The sequence below is a fragment of the Leguminivora glycinivorella genome, chromosome 14 (assembly GCF_023078275.1).
Source record: "Leguminivora glycinivorella isolate SPB_JAAS2020 chromosome 14, LegGlyc_1.1, whole genome shotgun sequence".
NCBI lineage: Eukaryota > Metazoa > Arthropoda > Insecta > Lepidoptera > Tortricidae > Leguminivora > Leguminivora glycinivorella.
In genome coordinates, this window is record NC_062984.1 from 17,393,916 (window position 1) to 17,407,008 (window position 13,093).

General features: G+C 37.3%; 1 protein-coding gene across 1 annotated transcript in view; it reads left to right on the forward strand.

The window, feature by feature from the left end:
- LOC125233161 (cathepsin L-like proteinase) overlaps nt 1–12,875 on the forward strand; it is a 59,504-nt gene extending 46,629 nt beyond the window's left edge. Inside the window, exons 8-14 of the mRNA XM_048139049.1 lie at nt 533–613; nt 2,836–3,041; nt 3,936–4,077; nt 5,528–5,633; nt 6,950–7,033; nt 11,197–11,291; nt 12,430–12,875. Coding sequence (XP_047995006.1) covers nt 533–613; nt 2,836–3,041; nt 3,936–4,077; nt 5,528–5,633; nt 6,950–7,033; nt 11,197–11,291; nt 12,430–12,661 — 946 coding nt within the window. The 3' untranslated portion in view covers nt 12,662–12,875. The remainder of the gene's footprint in view (nt 1–532; nt 614–2,835; nt 3,042–3,935; nt 4,078–5,527; nt 5,634–6,949; nt 7,034–11,196; nt 11,292–12,429) is intronic.
- The last annotated feature ends 218 nt before the right edge of the window (nt 12,876–13,093 follow it).

Below are 13,093 nucleotides of genomic sequence, written 5' to 3' on the forward strand. Positions count from 1 at the left end.
TGAAAAGAAAAATGTAATAAGTATGTATGCGATGCATATAGACTTACTGCGTTTTAACTTTGAGGAGCAGTGTGAGATAAGAGATTTTTTCAAAGTAGTGACGTTATGCTGAAAGATGAACTTACAGCTTGGCAAAAAGAGGCAACAACGTAGTATTGTCCCGTTTTCTGTAGGCCTAGCACATGATGGCCGCGGGAGTATGTCGCCGCGAGATAGATGACACGTCTTTGTCTAATTTTATTGTATTAATGACATAAGGACAGGTAGTCTATCTCGCGGCCACATACTCCCGCGGCCATCATGTGCTAGGCCTGCTGATATATTTATATTGATTTAAAAGGGACTCTTTTTTGATAGACTGTACAGTCTGCAGTAAATACCTACTTATTCTAACAATGTTACCGAGGTGTCAGTTAAAGGGCCTACTAACTGTAAGTTTGTGGACAACATCAGGTGTCAAAGAGAAGTTAAAAGTCGCATAACTGACTTAATTTATAACTATTTAATACAAATTTTGATTGTTTTATTACAGGTTCAAGTTTTCACATAATAGGCAATACAAAAACAACGAGGAACACTTTATGAGGCTATCTATGTTCCTAAAAAATATCAGGTACATACTGTAGTAACAATATATTTTATACATTCTTTCCAATCACTTCTGGGACCATTAGGAGGTGCTCGTGAAGCCAAAAAGCCAACACACACAACACTTTTTGACATATTAAGACGATACGGTAGGGGTCAATTCTCCATACAAACGCTCTCGACTATTTCCTCCCTGGTTTTTGAAGATAGAGCAATAATTTTTTTCAACACAGATTGTTATTATTTTTATCTGTGTCGGACCGTTTTGATTTTTTTGATATTCTGCTTTTTAAAGACTCTAGAGCCAATCAAAAATTTCCAAAAACGGTCTTTTTCATTGTGGCGCAAAAAAAGGTGTGATACTCAAGATTGGTAACAATTAACCAAAAAATCTAAACGGTTCGACATAGATTATTTCATTGTTATTCAGATTCTCAAATTTCGTTCCGATTGATTAAGTTTTAAAGATTTTTTTGAAATATCTTTTGACTGAGTTGTTCTTAATAGACAATTTTTTTTCGATAAATCTAGTTAATAACACTTGTATATTTAACTAAAATTCCCAAGTTGAAAAGGGGGCTCCTTTCCATTTTAGCATTTTCGCTACCGTATCCTCTTAATGTAATGTAACCGATACGCCGAGGGTGGCTGGGATGCTGCCCTTGCACGTGCCGTGTCATGGGACGCACGCAGAGGCATAACCTGCCAGGGTACTACCACGTACTAGTAACGCTATCCTATTTTAAACTCGATAGAAAAAAAATATAACTGATTTTTCTATAAGTACAATACCCACTTTTTTCTCCACTTAGGTATTAATCAGAAATTCCTAATTGAAAAATATTTCACGCAGCTATAAAACTTTTGAGCAACATTTAATGTGAATTTTAAGCTTGTGTAAACATTGGCAATCCGCCGAAGTAGGTACGAAAATTATTAAAATCAGTGAATAATATACCACCAGCCCGTTTTGTGTGGACTGTGGAATTTGAGCGTCTGAGTGAGCTAAAACAATTATTTTCATTGAAATTATGTCTGAAATACGAATGTGTTGTTTGTGTTTTGTAACAGAGTTTTGCATAAATAGGTACCTAAATATATATATAATTCCACAGTCCAATCCAATAATACTAGACTGTATTTTGTTACCTTTTTTATATGCAATTTGAACCGAATCTTTAAGCTCTTTATCATTTACAATTATCCAAAATATTATTATTTTATAGGCAGGTACAATATAAATAAAGTTGTTTTTCAGAAAGCGTCCTCCTATTATGTTTTTTTGCAACATTATTAAATGTTTCTTATAAACTATTTTTGATTAAGTGGGAAGGAGACATACTTTTCATAATTACTCTATTGGCTACGTGCACGACAATTACGCCCACTACCATGTGAACTTGAAGTGGAAAATGTCAAAAAATGACAATGTAAACAAACATTATATTTTAACGATTTTTCGTTGATTTTAAATAAATCGAATAACAAGAGCTACTATTTCAAGTGTAATTTAGGTAGATAGATTATAAAGACATGGATATAATACCAAAAATCAGTTTCCAAAGCCATTACTCACGGTATAAACTTCCAACCTCAGACTACAGAAAGAGTCAATAAATTGGTGCTGGCAGGGCATATAAGGAATCTTGAAGAACATAGGAGTAATGGTACAAGTTCTTCGACCTAGTGATATGGTATTCGCTAAACCTGCGTCCCGTTAATGCCATATAAAACAAATCTAAACGTAAGTACCTAGTCATGTCCGCGGCCGCAGAAATATACGACACGGGCCTACGTATTCCCAGGCTAGGCCTGAATCTTTAAGCATAATCTTTTACGGTAGGAAAAATACTAACAGCGTATTGAACAATATTAGGTAAACAAAGCTTAAATATAATTTATTACAATGTTTTGTTTTGACATGTCACTTACGTTTTCTTTTCACCGTAGCTATCCATTTAGTTCTTTGATCCAATTTCCAGTGAGCTCTAAGAAACGAATAGAACGTGCAACGACTATTTATGCCATTATTTTTACAATTAACAACGAAACAACATTGATGCCCCATATCAAACATTACACATTGTATTATATTTTATGAGTTTTGATAGATGACAACCACAATCAGTGTCGATTTTGACCACCGCAAGCACTGCGATCGCTTTGCTTACCCCCTCCATGCACTTCGCACGAAGCCAATAGGACAATTAGTATCCTTAGGTTATTTTAGTTGAAAATGAATTACAGATACATACAGTCTGTCAACAACCAACAAGGATCCTACAAACTGGCTATCAACCAATTTGCAGACTTGACAGAAGAAGAGTTATCATTACTATCCGGTACTAAAGTCAAACCGGAACTTGGCAATATGACACATAGCTTTTTAGACAATGATAAGGACAGTAAAGACTTTGATTGGAGATCGTATGGTGCAGTGACGCCAGTTAAAGGTAAGTACCTATGTTTTCAATTCAACGCCCACGATAACTTTTAAATGAGTTCTGGGAAACCACAGTCCTAAAACAATTATATAGGTAATCTGTGACAAAAAATACAGAGGTTTACCCAATTACCTGCTAGATGGCGCTACTCCGTCTGGCAAATATCCTACATCGCACATAGCATCCATAAGATGCAACATTTCGTTTTGAACATTTAACTTGAGGATTTGTTTAGTTACATAGAGTATTTTTATGTAACTAAAATATATGTAGGTTTATTTATTTCTTTCGTCTAATTAGATGAGTAGGTACTTATTGCCAAATAAGCCTTCATTAGCTTACTTGTAAGACGTAGTGAATTTGTGCAAGGAGCAATGACGACCCAGATATTATCTGTCGCAGTCATCCGGTTGCCTGTCGTCAACTGTCTCAAATTACGTCTGGCATTTTAATGTAGAATTTTGAATTTAAATCTCGGCCATTCTTAACATGTGTTGTGGATATCTACTTATAGGTTTTGAGTGGTACCCTCTTTATGATTTAATCAATCAGTTATTGTTACGGCCCAGCCACGACGTTGGTCTAAGCGCGACAGCGCGGTGAGCGGCGGCCATACATTGAAGCGAGACACAGCGATGGGACTTTTCATTCGCACGTATGGCTGTCGCTCACCGCTGTCACGCTTAGACCGCTGTCGTGGCCGGGCCGTTAGGGAATAGGGACTCGTGCTGTTTCATTGTTGAACACTACATGGTGGCAACTGGCAGCGGTGGGATACGAACCCACGCCTCCGAAGAGACTGGTGGTACAACATGTATATCAGTCGATCTACAATTTGGTGACGAGAAGGGTTGGCACCTACGATAAGGACAAAATGCAAGACCTATATTTTTATTTTTTCAGATCAGACAGTTTTATGCGGGAGTTGCTACGCGTTTACAGTATCTGCAGCAGTCGAATCTGCAGCATACATCAGTAAAGGCTGTAACGACTTGGTAGAAGCCAGCGAACAAGCCATCATTGACTGTTCTAAGGGTAACAATGGGTAAGAACAATCGTTATGTTACAAATGTTATAATGTTTCTTTTAGTTACTCAATCACGCATTAGATGTCGCTGTACCATGAATTGCTGAACTGTGATTTCACACATTTAGCACTATACTATTAGATGAAAATTCACACGAATATTAAACCGTTTTCCCTACTAGTATTACAATCCATTTTGCCTGAATCTATCTAACTAGGTACATACAGGGTGTAACAAAAATGGTGGTGATCCGTTTAAGGGCGTATTCAGTATCGTATTGTCATCAGGAAAAAGTAGGATAAAAATTTTTTTTCGCAAAAAATTTTTTATCTTTGTATGGAGATTCGACCGATTCGCGCGGCCCGGCTCATACAAAAGTGAAAATTTTTTTAGCGAAAAAAAAATGTTCTTCTACTTTTTCCTGATAAGAATACGATACTGAGTACGCCCTTAAACGGATCACCACCATTTTTGTTACACTCTGTATGTAAAAACGGTATTTCGCATGTACCAAGTATATGTAAACTTTTATATGTATAATTATTATTTGATATTCAATGTGGGGACGACAACTGGGGTGCGTATACTGCATGTGAAGTTTGACTTCACAGGTACAAAAACCGCCTTCAAAAATAAGCGCGTTACAAAACACGGAGAAACTAAAAAGCAAAAAATAATAAACCTTTGAATTCAGATTTCTTATCGTATTGCAATAATCTAAACATCCAAATTATAAACAAATCAATTATTTTTGCAGTCGGTACCAGACCTGTTCGTCGCCTTGCTATTGCCTGTTTGCCCCACCCAACCATACGCAGGCTGGCACCGACTCCAAAAATAATTGATTTGTTTATAATTTAGATGTTTAGATTATTGCAATACGATAAGAAATCTGAATTCAAAGGTTTATTATTTTTTGCTTTTTAGTTTCTCCGTGTTTTGTAACGCGCTTATTTTTGAAGGCGGTTTTATTTTTTGTTAAAAAAGTTTATTTATTTGTTGATTTTTAGTGGTTCCTATTGATATTATATGTATCAGTCCGAATACATGTACACTAGTGAAAGAATTATCCTTTAACTCCTAACCATTGAGGAGTTGACCTTCTATCATCAGCTCAGCCACATAAAATTATTACCATCAGGCGTAAATACTGGTTTACCTTTGAAAAATACACTGAAAACATTACATGTGCCTATAACATTTGAAGAGTTCCCTCGATTTTTCCAGGATCCCATCATCAGACCCTGACTTGGTGCCAATGGGACCATCTCGGGGTTATACCCGTTCGATCAAAAAAAAAATTTTGAAAATCGGTCCACAATTCTCGGAGATATCGAGGAACATACATACAAAAAAAAAAAAAAAAAAAACATTCAGTCGAATTGAGAACCTCCTCCTTTTTTGAAGTCGGTTAAAAATAGATAAAATCATATTGTGAACTGTGTTTCTTATTAAATTTTATTTCAGAAATGGCAACCAGGGATGCAATGGTGGATTTTTGAGCTCTAGCCTAAAATGGGTTAAAAAGAATGGCATCCCCTTAAGGAAAGATTATGGTCCGTATTTGGCTATGGTAAGTTAAAATAAGTAAAGCCTGACAAGATTTTATTTGACCCTGAAAGAGTGTCGCTACAAACCGCTTTCATATGGCAATAATGTGCGGACGTCATGTATAATGGGGACAGCGTATACTGGTTTCGCGTTAATATTTGTAGAGAATGAAAACATGGTTTTAGAGAATCCAAGTTTAATAAGCAAGGTTTAAATACTCGCTACTTGTCTCCGCACAGCCCAAAATCCATAAATCTTGTGTCTTTATCGAAGTCGTCGATTCTTTTTGCGTGGGACCTTGTTTTATACTGGTGTCAATGATGTGGCCTCCTTATTTCTATAAATATTTTTTACGGCAGAGCTACAGACATCTTAAATAAGAACAAAAAAGATATTAAGCTAAATCGAAACCAGATAATCAGTACAGGAGAACCGCACTATAAATTGTCAGTACCAGACATGTCAACAACCGATTTCGGAACATTGTTATCGAAATACTGTGAAATCCTTCATCCTCTTTTGTTAGTAATTTATCACGTTAAGTATAACTATTTTCACTTTTTTAAATATTATTTTGGGCATATTTGCGATGAAACCGTTAGAAAATGTATAATATTTACTTCTCGTTTACATCACTGACGTTCGATGACTTTCGACGACGGGTGTCAAATAGTAATCCTTGCCAGTAAAAGAAATTAGTTCAACTGAAATTCCGCAACGTGGCGAGGGTCAAATAAAAACTTGTCAGGCTATACTTCATATTCAATGGAGTAATATGATCTGTAGCCGCATATCAACTAGTACTTAATCTTATACTTTTAAACGAGCAATTCTTGTATATTTATTTATTTATTTATTTATATATATATTTATTTACACTGACGATCTCGGAAACCGCTCTAACGATTTCGCAGAAATTTGTTGTGTGGGGGTTTTTGGGTGTGAAAAATCGGTCTAACTTATCCTTAGGTCCCGGAAAACGCGAATTTTCGAGTTTTCATGCGTTTTTCTTCGCGCGCCATCTCGTGTGCAGTAGTTGTACTGTTAAGACAGAATTCTTTCGGTCGATGTAAGTACTATTTATTGCAAACACTAGATGGCGACACAGGTCAAGGCTAAAACGAATAGAAAATACACTATTTGAGTTTTTGTGGCGAAATGCGCGCCATCTCGTGTGGAGTAGTTGTGTTGTTAAGGCTGAGAATTCTTTCGCTCGATGTAGGTACTATTCATTTTTGAACTAGATGGCGACACATGTCAAGGATACGAAACAGAACCGAGCGAAGCTCGGTTGCCCAGATATTAAAATTTAATTGAAATACAATATATTTATTTCAGGAGGGGTATTGTCATTTGAAACAAACTCAATTGATGCATATAAACAATTACGAAAGATTATCAAACGATGTCAAGGCCATAAAGGTAAGTAGACTGTAGTGTTCTGAGCTGATTAGGCGGTTAGAAAGAAAACCATCTATAGTGCGGCTAACCAAATACCTAACCATCTAGAGTGAGGTTAACAATCTGGAGTGCGGCTAACCATCTGGAGTGCGGCTAACCATCTGGAGTGCGGCTAACCATCTGGAGTGCGGCTAACCATCTGGAGTGCGGCTAACCATCTACTCGTAGAGTAAGGCTAACCATCTACAGTGTGGTGGAGGGTCCTGAATTTTCCCCTGGCTACCTTCCTCACGCACAGTCCGTACGCTCTAGACTGTAAGAGACATAGAAACGCAAAAAAAGTTGCGCCTTGTTTTTTTTTATTTTTTTTTTTTATTTTTTTATGTCATGTCGCTTAACTGACATGAGATCTGATATCTCTTTAATAGGGCCAGCAATAAGTTCTCATAATATTGGCTTTTACAAAGTATATATTTTAGTGGGTTAACTTTGTTACAGTCAAAACTAGTGTGGCGTGACAGCCCATATTACATAAATTTTGCTGTGTGACTTTATTACTTTACCCGGCCGTTAGGGTTGCGGCTGTAAAATAAGATGTTCATTTTACAAAGTAGGTATATGAAGATCTTTCGCTGGGCGGCTCTATGGCCCATTATATAAGTTTACACAGTTAATTAGAAATTAACACCAGCTTTTAAATTGAGGAGGATACTGGTGCCAGGTTACAAAGTTGAAGGTTAATACGTGTTTATAATCAACATCGGCACATTTATTGTTTTGCGAGCAATTTCCTATAGGTATTTTTAACCACCGACGCAAAAACGAAGGGGTGTTATAAGTTGGTCAGAGGGTGCTAAGAATCACCGGGGCCATAAAGATTGCAACGTGGAATGTGAGAAGTATGTACCAGGACGAGAAGTACAAAAATGTGGAACAAGAGATGAAAAGGTTGGACGTAGATATCTTAGGTATAAGTGAAGCGAGATTGAAGGGCACCGGAGTGAAAAATTCGGATGATACCGTTACATACTATAGTGGTAATAATGATAAACAACATAGAAATGGGGTTGCAGTTATGATCAAAAATCATCTTAAGTCATTTGTTTTAAATTTCTACCCTGTGTCGGATCGCGTTATGCTGCTGCAACTACGAGCAAAACCTGTCAATGTAAATATAATACAGGTTTATGCCCCCACCGCTTCAAAAACTCAAGATCGCCTAATTGAACCTTTCTATGATGACATCAAAAAGTTACTAAAGAACTTAAAGTCGCACGAGTGTAACATTGTTATGGGTGACTTTAATGCAAAAGTCGGTGAAGGGTTAGTTAGTGGAACAATAGGTAATTTTGCCTTGGGGGTAAGAAATGAGCGAGGTGATCGTTTGGTCCAATTATGTCAAGAGGAAGAGCTTTGTGTGACAAACACCTTCTTTAAACTACCACTTCGGCGCCTATATACATGGACATCCCCTGCCCATACTACAAAAAACGTAATAAGAAATCAAATTGATTTCATATTGGTGAACAAGCGTTTTAAAAATAGTTTCAAGGCTGCCAAAACATACCCAGGTGCAGATGTAAATTCAGATCACAATCCAGTAGTAGCGACCGTTGCAGTCAAAATGAAAAAACTGGCAAGCCCAAAAATGAGGTCGAGAATAGACACTGCAAAACTAAGGCATGAAGATATACGCTTAAAATTACACGCAAAACTTAACCATCAGGTGAATGAGCTGCAACAACGAGAACTGCTCCTCCCAGAAGAACCAACTCGAACTTGGAATAATCTTAAGACTGTAATATTAAACGCTACTTCTGAGATATTAACAGATACGCAATGCGTTAAAAAGAAGGATTGGGTGACAGACGAAATTTTAAACCTTATGACAAAGAGAAGGGAAGTAAAGGGTGTTGATCCAGTAATGTATAAAGCTTTGCACAAAGAAATTAGACGAAAGTGCCTGGAGGCCAAAGATAAGTGGATAAATGATGAATGTCAAGAAATAGAGACCATGCAAGCTAAGCATGATTACTTCAATATGTTCAAGAAGATAAAGGAAGTTGTAGGTCAGAGAAAGCCGAACCTATCACTGACTCTTTTGGATGAAAGTGGAAAAGTTGCAATGTCAATCGAGGAAAAGTTGAGTATCTGGAGGAATTACGTTAGTAAACTTTTTAGTGATAACAGAAGTCATCAACAGTTAGCAATCACAGATGATGGAGGACCAGACATAATGCTTGAAGAAGTTATTAATGCAATTAAATCTGCAAAGTCAGGCAAATCAGTTGGGCCAGACCACATTCCGAGTGAGATTGTGAAACTATTGGTAGAAGAAAATTTGCCGATTGTCGTTCGTCTGTTCAATGGCATATACAGAAGTGGAGTAATACCAGAAGACTGGCTTCACTCCACCTTCGTAACTCTTCCTAAAACTAGTAATGCTAAGTCATGCAATGAGTATAGAACGATATCCCTGATGAGTCATGTATTTAAAATATTTCTGAAGATAATTCACAATAGAATCTACAAAAAAGTTGAGGAAAATATTTCTAACACACAGTTTGGATTCAGAAACGGTTTCGGAACTCGTGATGCATTATTTGGCTACCAAATACTCTTACAGCGTTGCTGGGATATGAATCGATCTGTTCACATATGTTTTATCGATTATGAAAAGGCGTTTGATAGGGTACAACATGACAAATTAATTAAAATTCTTGGGGACATTGGACTTGACACTAAAGATCTGACAATCATAAGAAATCTTTATTGGCAGCAAAAGGCTCAGGTACGAGTGGGCCAAGAACTAACTGAGACTATAGACATCGAGCGCGGTGTCCGACAAGGATGTGTACTCTCCCCGCTCCTATTTAATATTTATACAGAGGCGATATTTACAGAAGCATTGGATAACGCACAGGAAGGAATCTCTGTAAATGGCCGCGTAATAAATAATATTAGGTATGCTGACGATACTATATTACTGGCGTCAAATCAAAAGGAACTGCAGAGTTTACTCCAGCGCGTGGATGTCGTTAGCTCAAATTTTGGACTAAATATCAACTTAAAAAAGACCAAAATCATGACCCTCAGGAAGCCACAAAAGTCAGGAACACCTGTGGAAGCTGATATTATTGTAAGAAATCAAGTGGTTCAAAGGGTTCAATCTTACAAGTACTTGGGATGCATTGTCAATGACCAGAGTGATCACAGCGTTGAAATAAAGTGCCGTATTGAGCAGGCTCGTAATGCTTTCATGAAACTTGGACACCTTCTCTGCAACCGTTCGCTGAAAATTTCTACCAGGGTGCGCTTAGCGCGATGCTATGTTTTCTCGGTTCTTCTGTACGGAGTAGAAGCATGGACACTGACTAAGAAAATGTGCAAGCGTTTGGAAGCCTTTGAAATGTGGGTTTACAGAAGAGTCCTGAGAATATCATGGACGGATAGAGTGACTAACGAACGAGTTTTGCAGTTAGTAGATAAAGAGGTCGAGGTTTTAAAATCAGTTAAGAAACGCAAACTACAGTATTTTGGTCATATCATGCGAAACGAGAAGTATGAACTCCTTCAACTCATAATCCAGGGAAAGATCCAAGGGAAACGATCATCCGGACGACGACGTAACTCCTGGCTCAAGAATCTACGAACATGGTTTAATCAAAGCACTCGCTCATTATTCCGCGCGGCTGCATCTAAAGTCCGTATAGTCCTTATGATAGCCAACCTCCGGTAGGAGATGGCACTGGAAGAAGAAGAAGTTATAAGTTTGACGTGTCTGTCTGTCTGTCTGTCCGTCTGTCTGTCTGTCTGTCTGTCTGTTTGTCTGTTTGTCTGTCTGTGTGTGTGTCTGTCTGTGGCATCGTAGCTCCCGAACGGATAAACCGATTTAGATTTAGTTTTTTTTTCCTGAAAGCTGAGTTAGTCGGAAGTGTTCTTAGCCATGTTTCATGAAAATCGGTCTACTATGTCGCAGTCGGGGTTTTTTTTTAAATTTTAATTTGGTTGGTTATTAAAAATTAGTTTTCCGAATAATTAGTGCATCGTAGGTTTTAATCATTGCGTTCATTGCTTTTGTCCCAATCACATTTTAAGTTTCGTCCCTAATCACCCCATTACACGGTACCAACTTATAGTTTTTTTTTTTTATATAATATATTTTTCTTTACTCTCCATTACAGGCCGCTCTTCGCCAGCACGGGCCTCTGGCGACCGTGATGCATGTCCCTGGGTCGTTGTTTTACTATCGTTCCGGAGTGTACAATGATCAGACTTGGTAATTCATTAATTTTCCCCTCACTAGCTTGAAAACACGTGTTTTGTCCTTTAATACCAGCGGGTAAAAACGCATTTTATCCACTAGTGGGTAAAGTAATTTGACTTTGAATAAAGTCAAATTAACTGCTATAAAATTGATAAAAGTAGGTGAATCTAGTAATAAAGATGATTTACCACCTGTGGAACTACTGGAAGCAGTGATAAACGCATTTTTTGCGTTGTAGTTTCCTCGCTGTAGTGAGGGGAAAAGTTTTGTGTTACACTCGGGTGCAAATGTATTTTACTTCTCGTGTGTTAAAAAAACTCGGAAGTTCAGGATTCTATTCTCGAACCACTCGCTTCGCTCGTGGTTCAACTATAGAATCCTTTCACTTGCTCGTTTTTCAATTCCACACTCGACGTTAAAATATAACTTTGCCCCCTTGTATAACAAATAACTATTTTTGCGTTGTAGTTTCCTCGCTATAGTGAGGGGAAAAGTTTTGTGTTGCACTCGGGTGCAAATGTATTTTACTTCTCGTGCGTTAAAAAACTCGCAACTTCAGGACTCTATTCTCGAACCACTCGCTTCGCTCGTGGTTCAACTTTAGAATCCTTTCACTTGCTCGTTTTTCAATTCCACACTCGGCGTTAAAATACAACTTTGTCTCCTTGTATAAATACAAAAATGTACAAATGGCGGACTTAATGCCAAAAGGCATTTCAAGATTTCTTAAGTACAGGGGACAATTCGACTAGTAAGGTGCAGTGGGGTAATTTCGAATCACAGGAATGCTCGGGTAATTTCGAGAGGGGAATCTTGATATGATGGAAATAATAGTGATTTTTATGTGACTTTCGAAAGTACTCCAATGCACCTTAGGTAATTTCAATCAATCGAAATTGTTTTTTATGCTTTACAATTTTTGCATTATTAAATAGAGCACATTATTGGCACGAGTGTCCAGTGGACACTTGAAATTGTTAAAATATGGAAATTATTTCGATTACTTGAAATTACGCATAAGTAAGTAGAAATTGGCACTTGTACTGTATAGTTTTTTGTAGCAAAATTTTGAATATATTTTGTTTTTTTGCATAATCGAGAAATTACTTCAAAAAAATTGTGTATTTATGAATTTTATATTATTTTTCAGTTTATCAACCCCTGGAAGTCAAACACACGCCGTGCTCATCGTAGGCTACGGTAAAGAAAACGGGAAAAGGTACTGGCAGATGAAAAACTCATGGGGCCCTAAATGGGGAGAGGAGGGCTACTTCAAACTAGATATGGAGAAGAATTTGTGTGGCATCACGAATCTGGTGTACGCTGTTGTTGATCCGAATTCACTTAGAAAAAACTGTAAGAAAGGTAGCTTGGAAATTTAGTTTAAAAGAGTTATTAAAAAAATTAAAATTAAATTAAAATTAAAAATTGTTTATTCAGTTTCAGTAATCTTTTACAATGTACAAAGGTCGGTGTCTCTTTTTAACCGCCTTCCAAATCTCAAAGGAAGGGGTTCTCAATTCGTCTGTATTTTTTTTTGTTTTTTTTTATTTTTTTTAATGTTTGTTCCTCGATATCTCCGTCGTTACTGGACCGATTTTGAAAAATTTTTTTTTTGATTGAATGTATATGCATACAGATTGGTCCCATTTTTCTCAGAACCCAGTTCTGATGATGGGATCCTGGAGAAATCGAGGGAACTCCTCAAATCTGAAAGGCATACATATGGTGATTTTTGTGTTTTTAAAGGAACAGCATGCATTTACGTACGGAACAGTGACATTTGGTGCAGTGGAACTCCTGATGATGGTCAG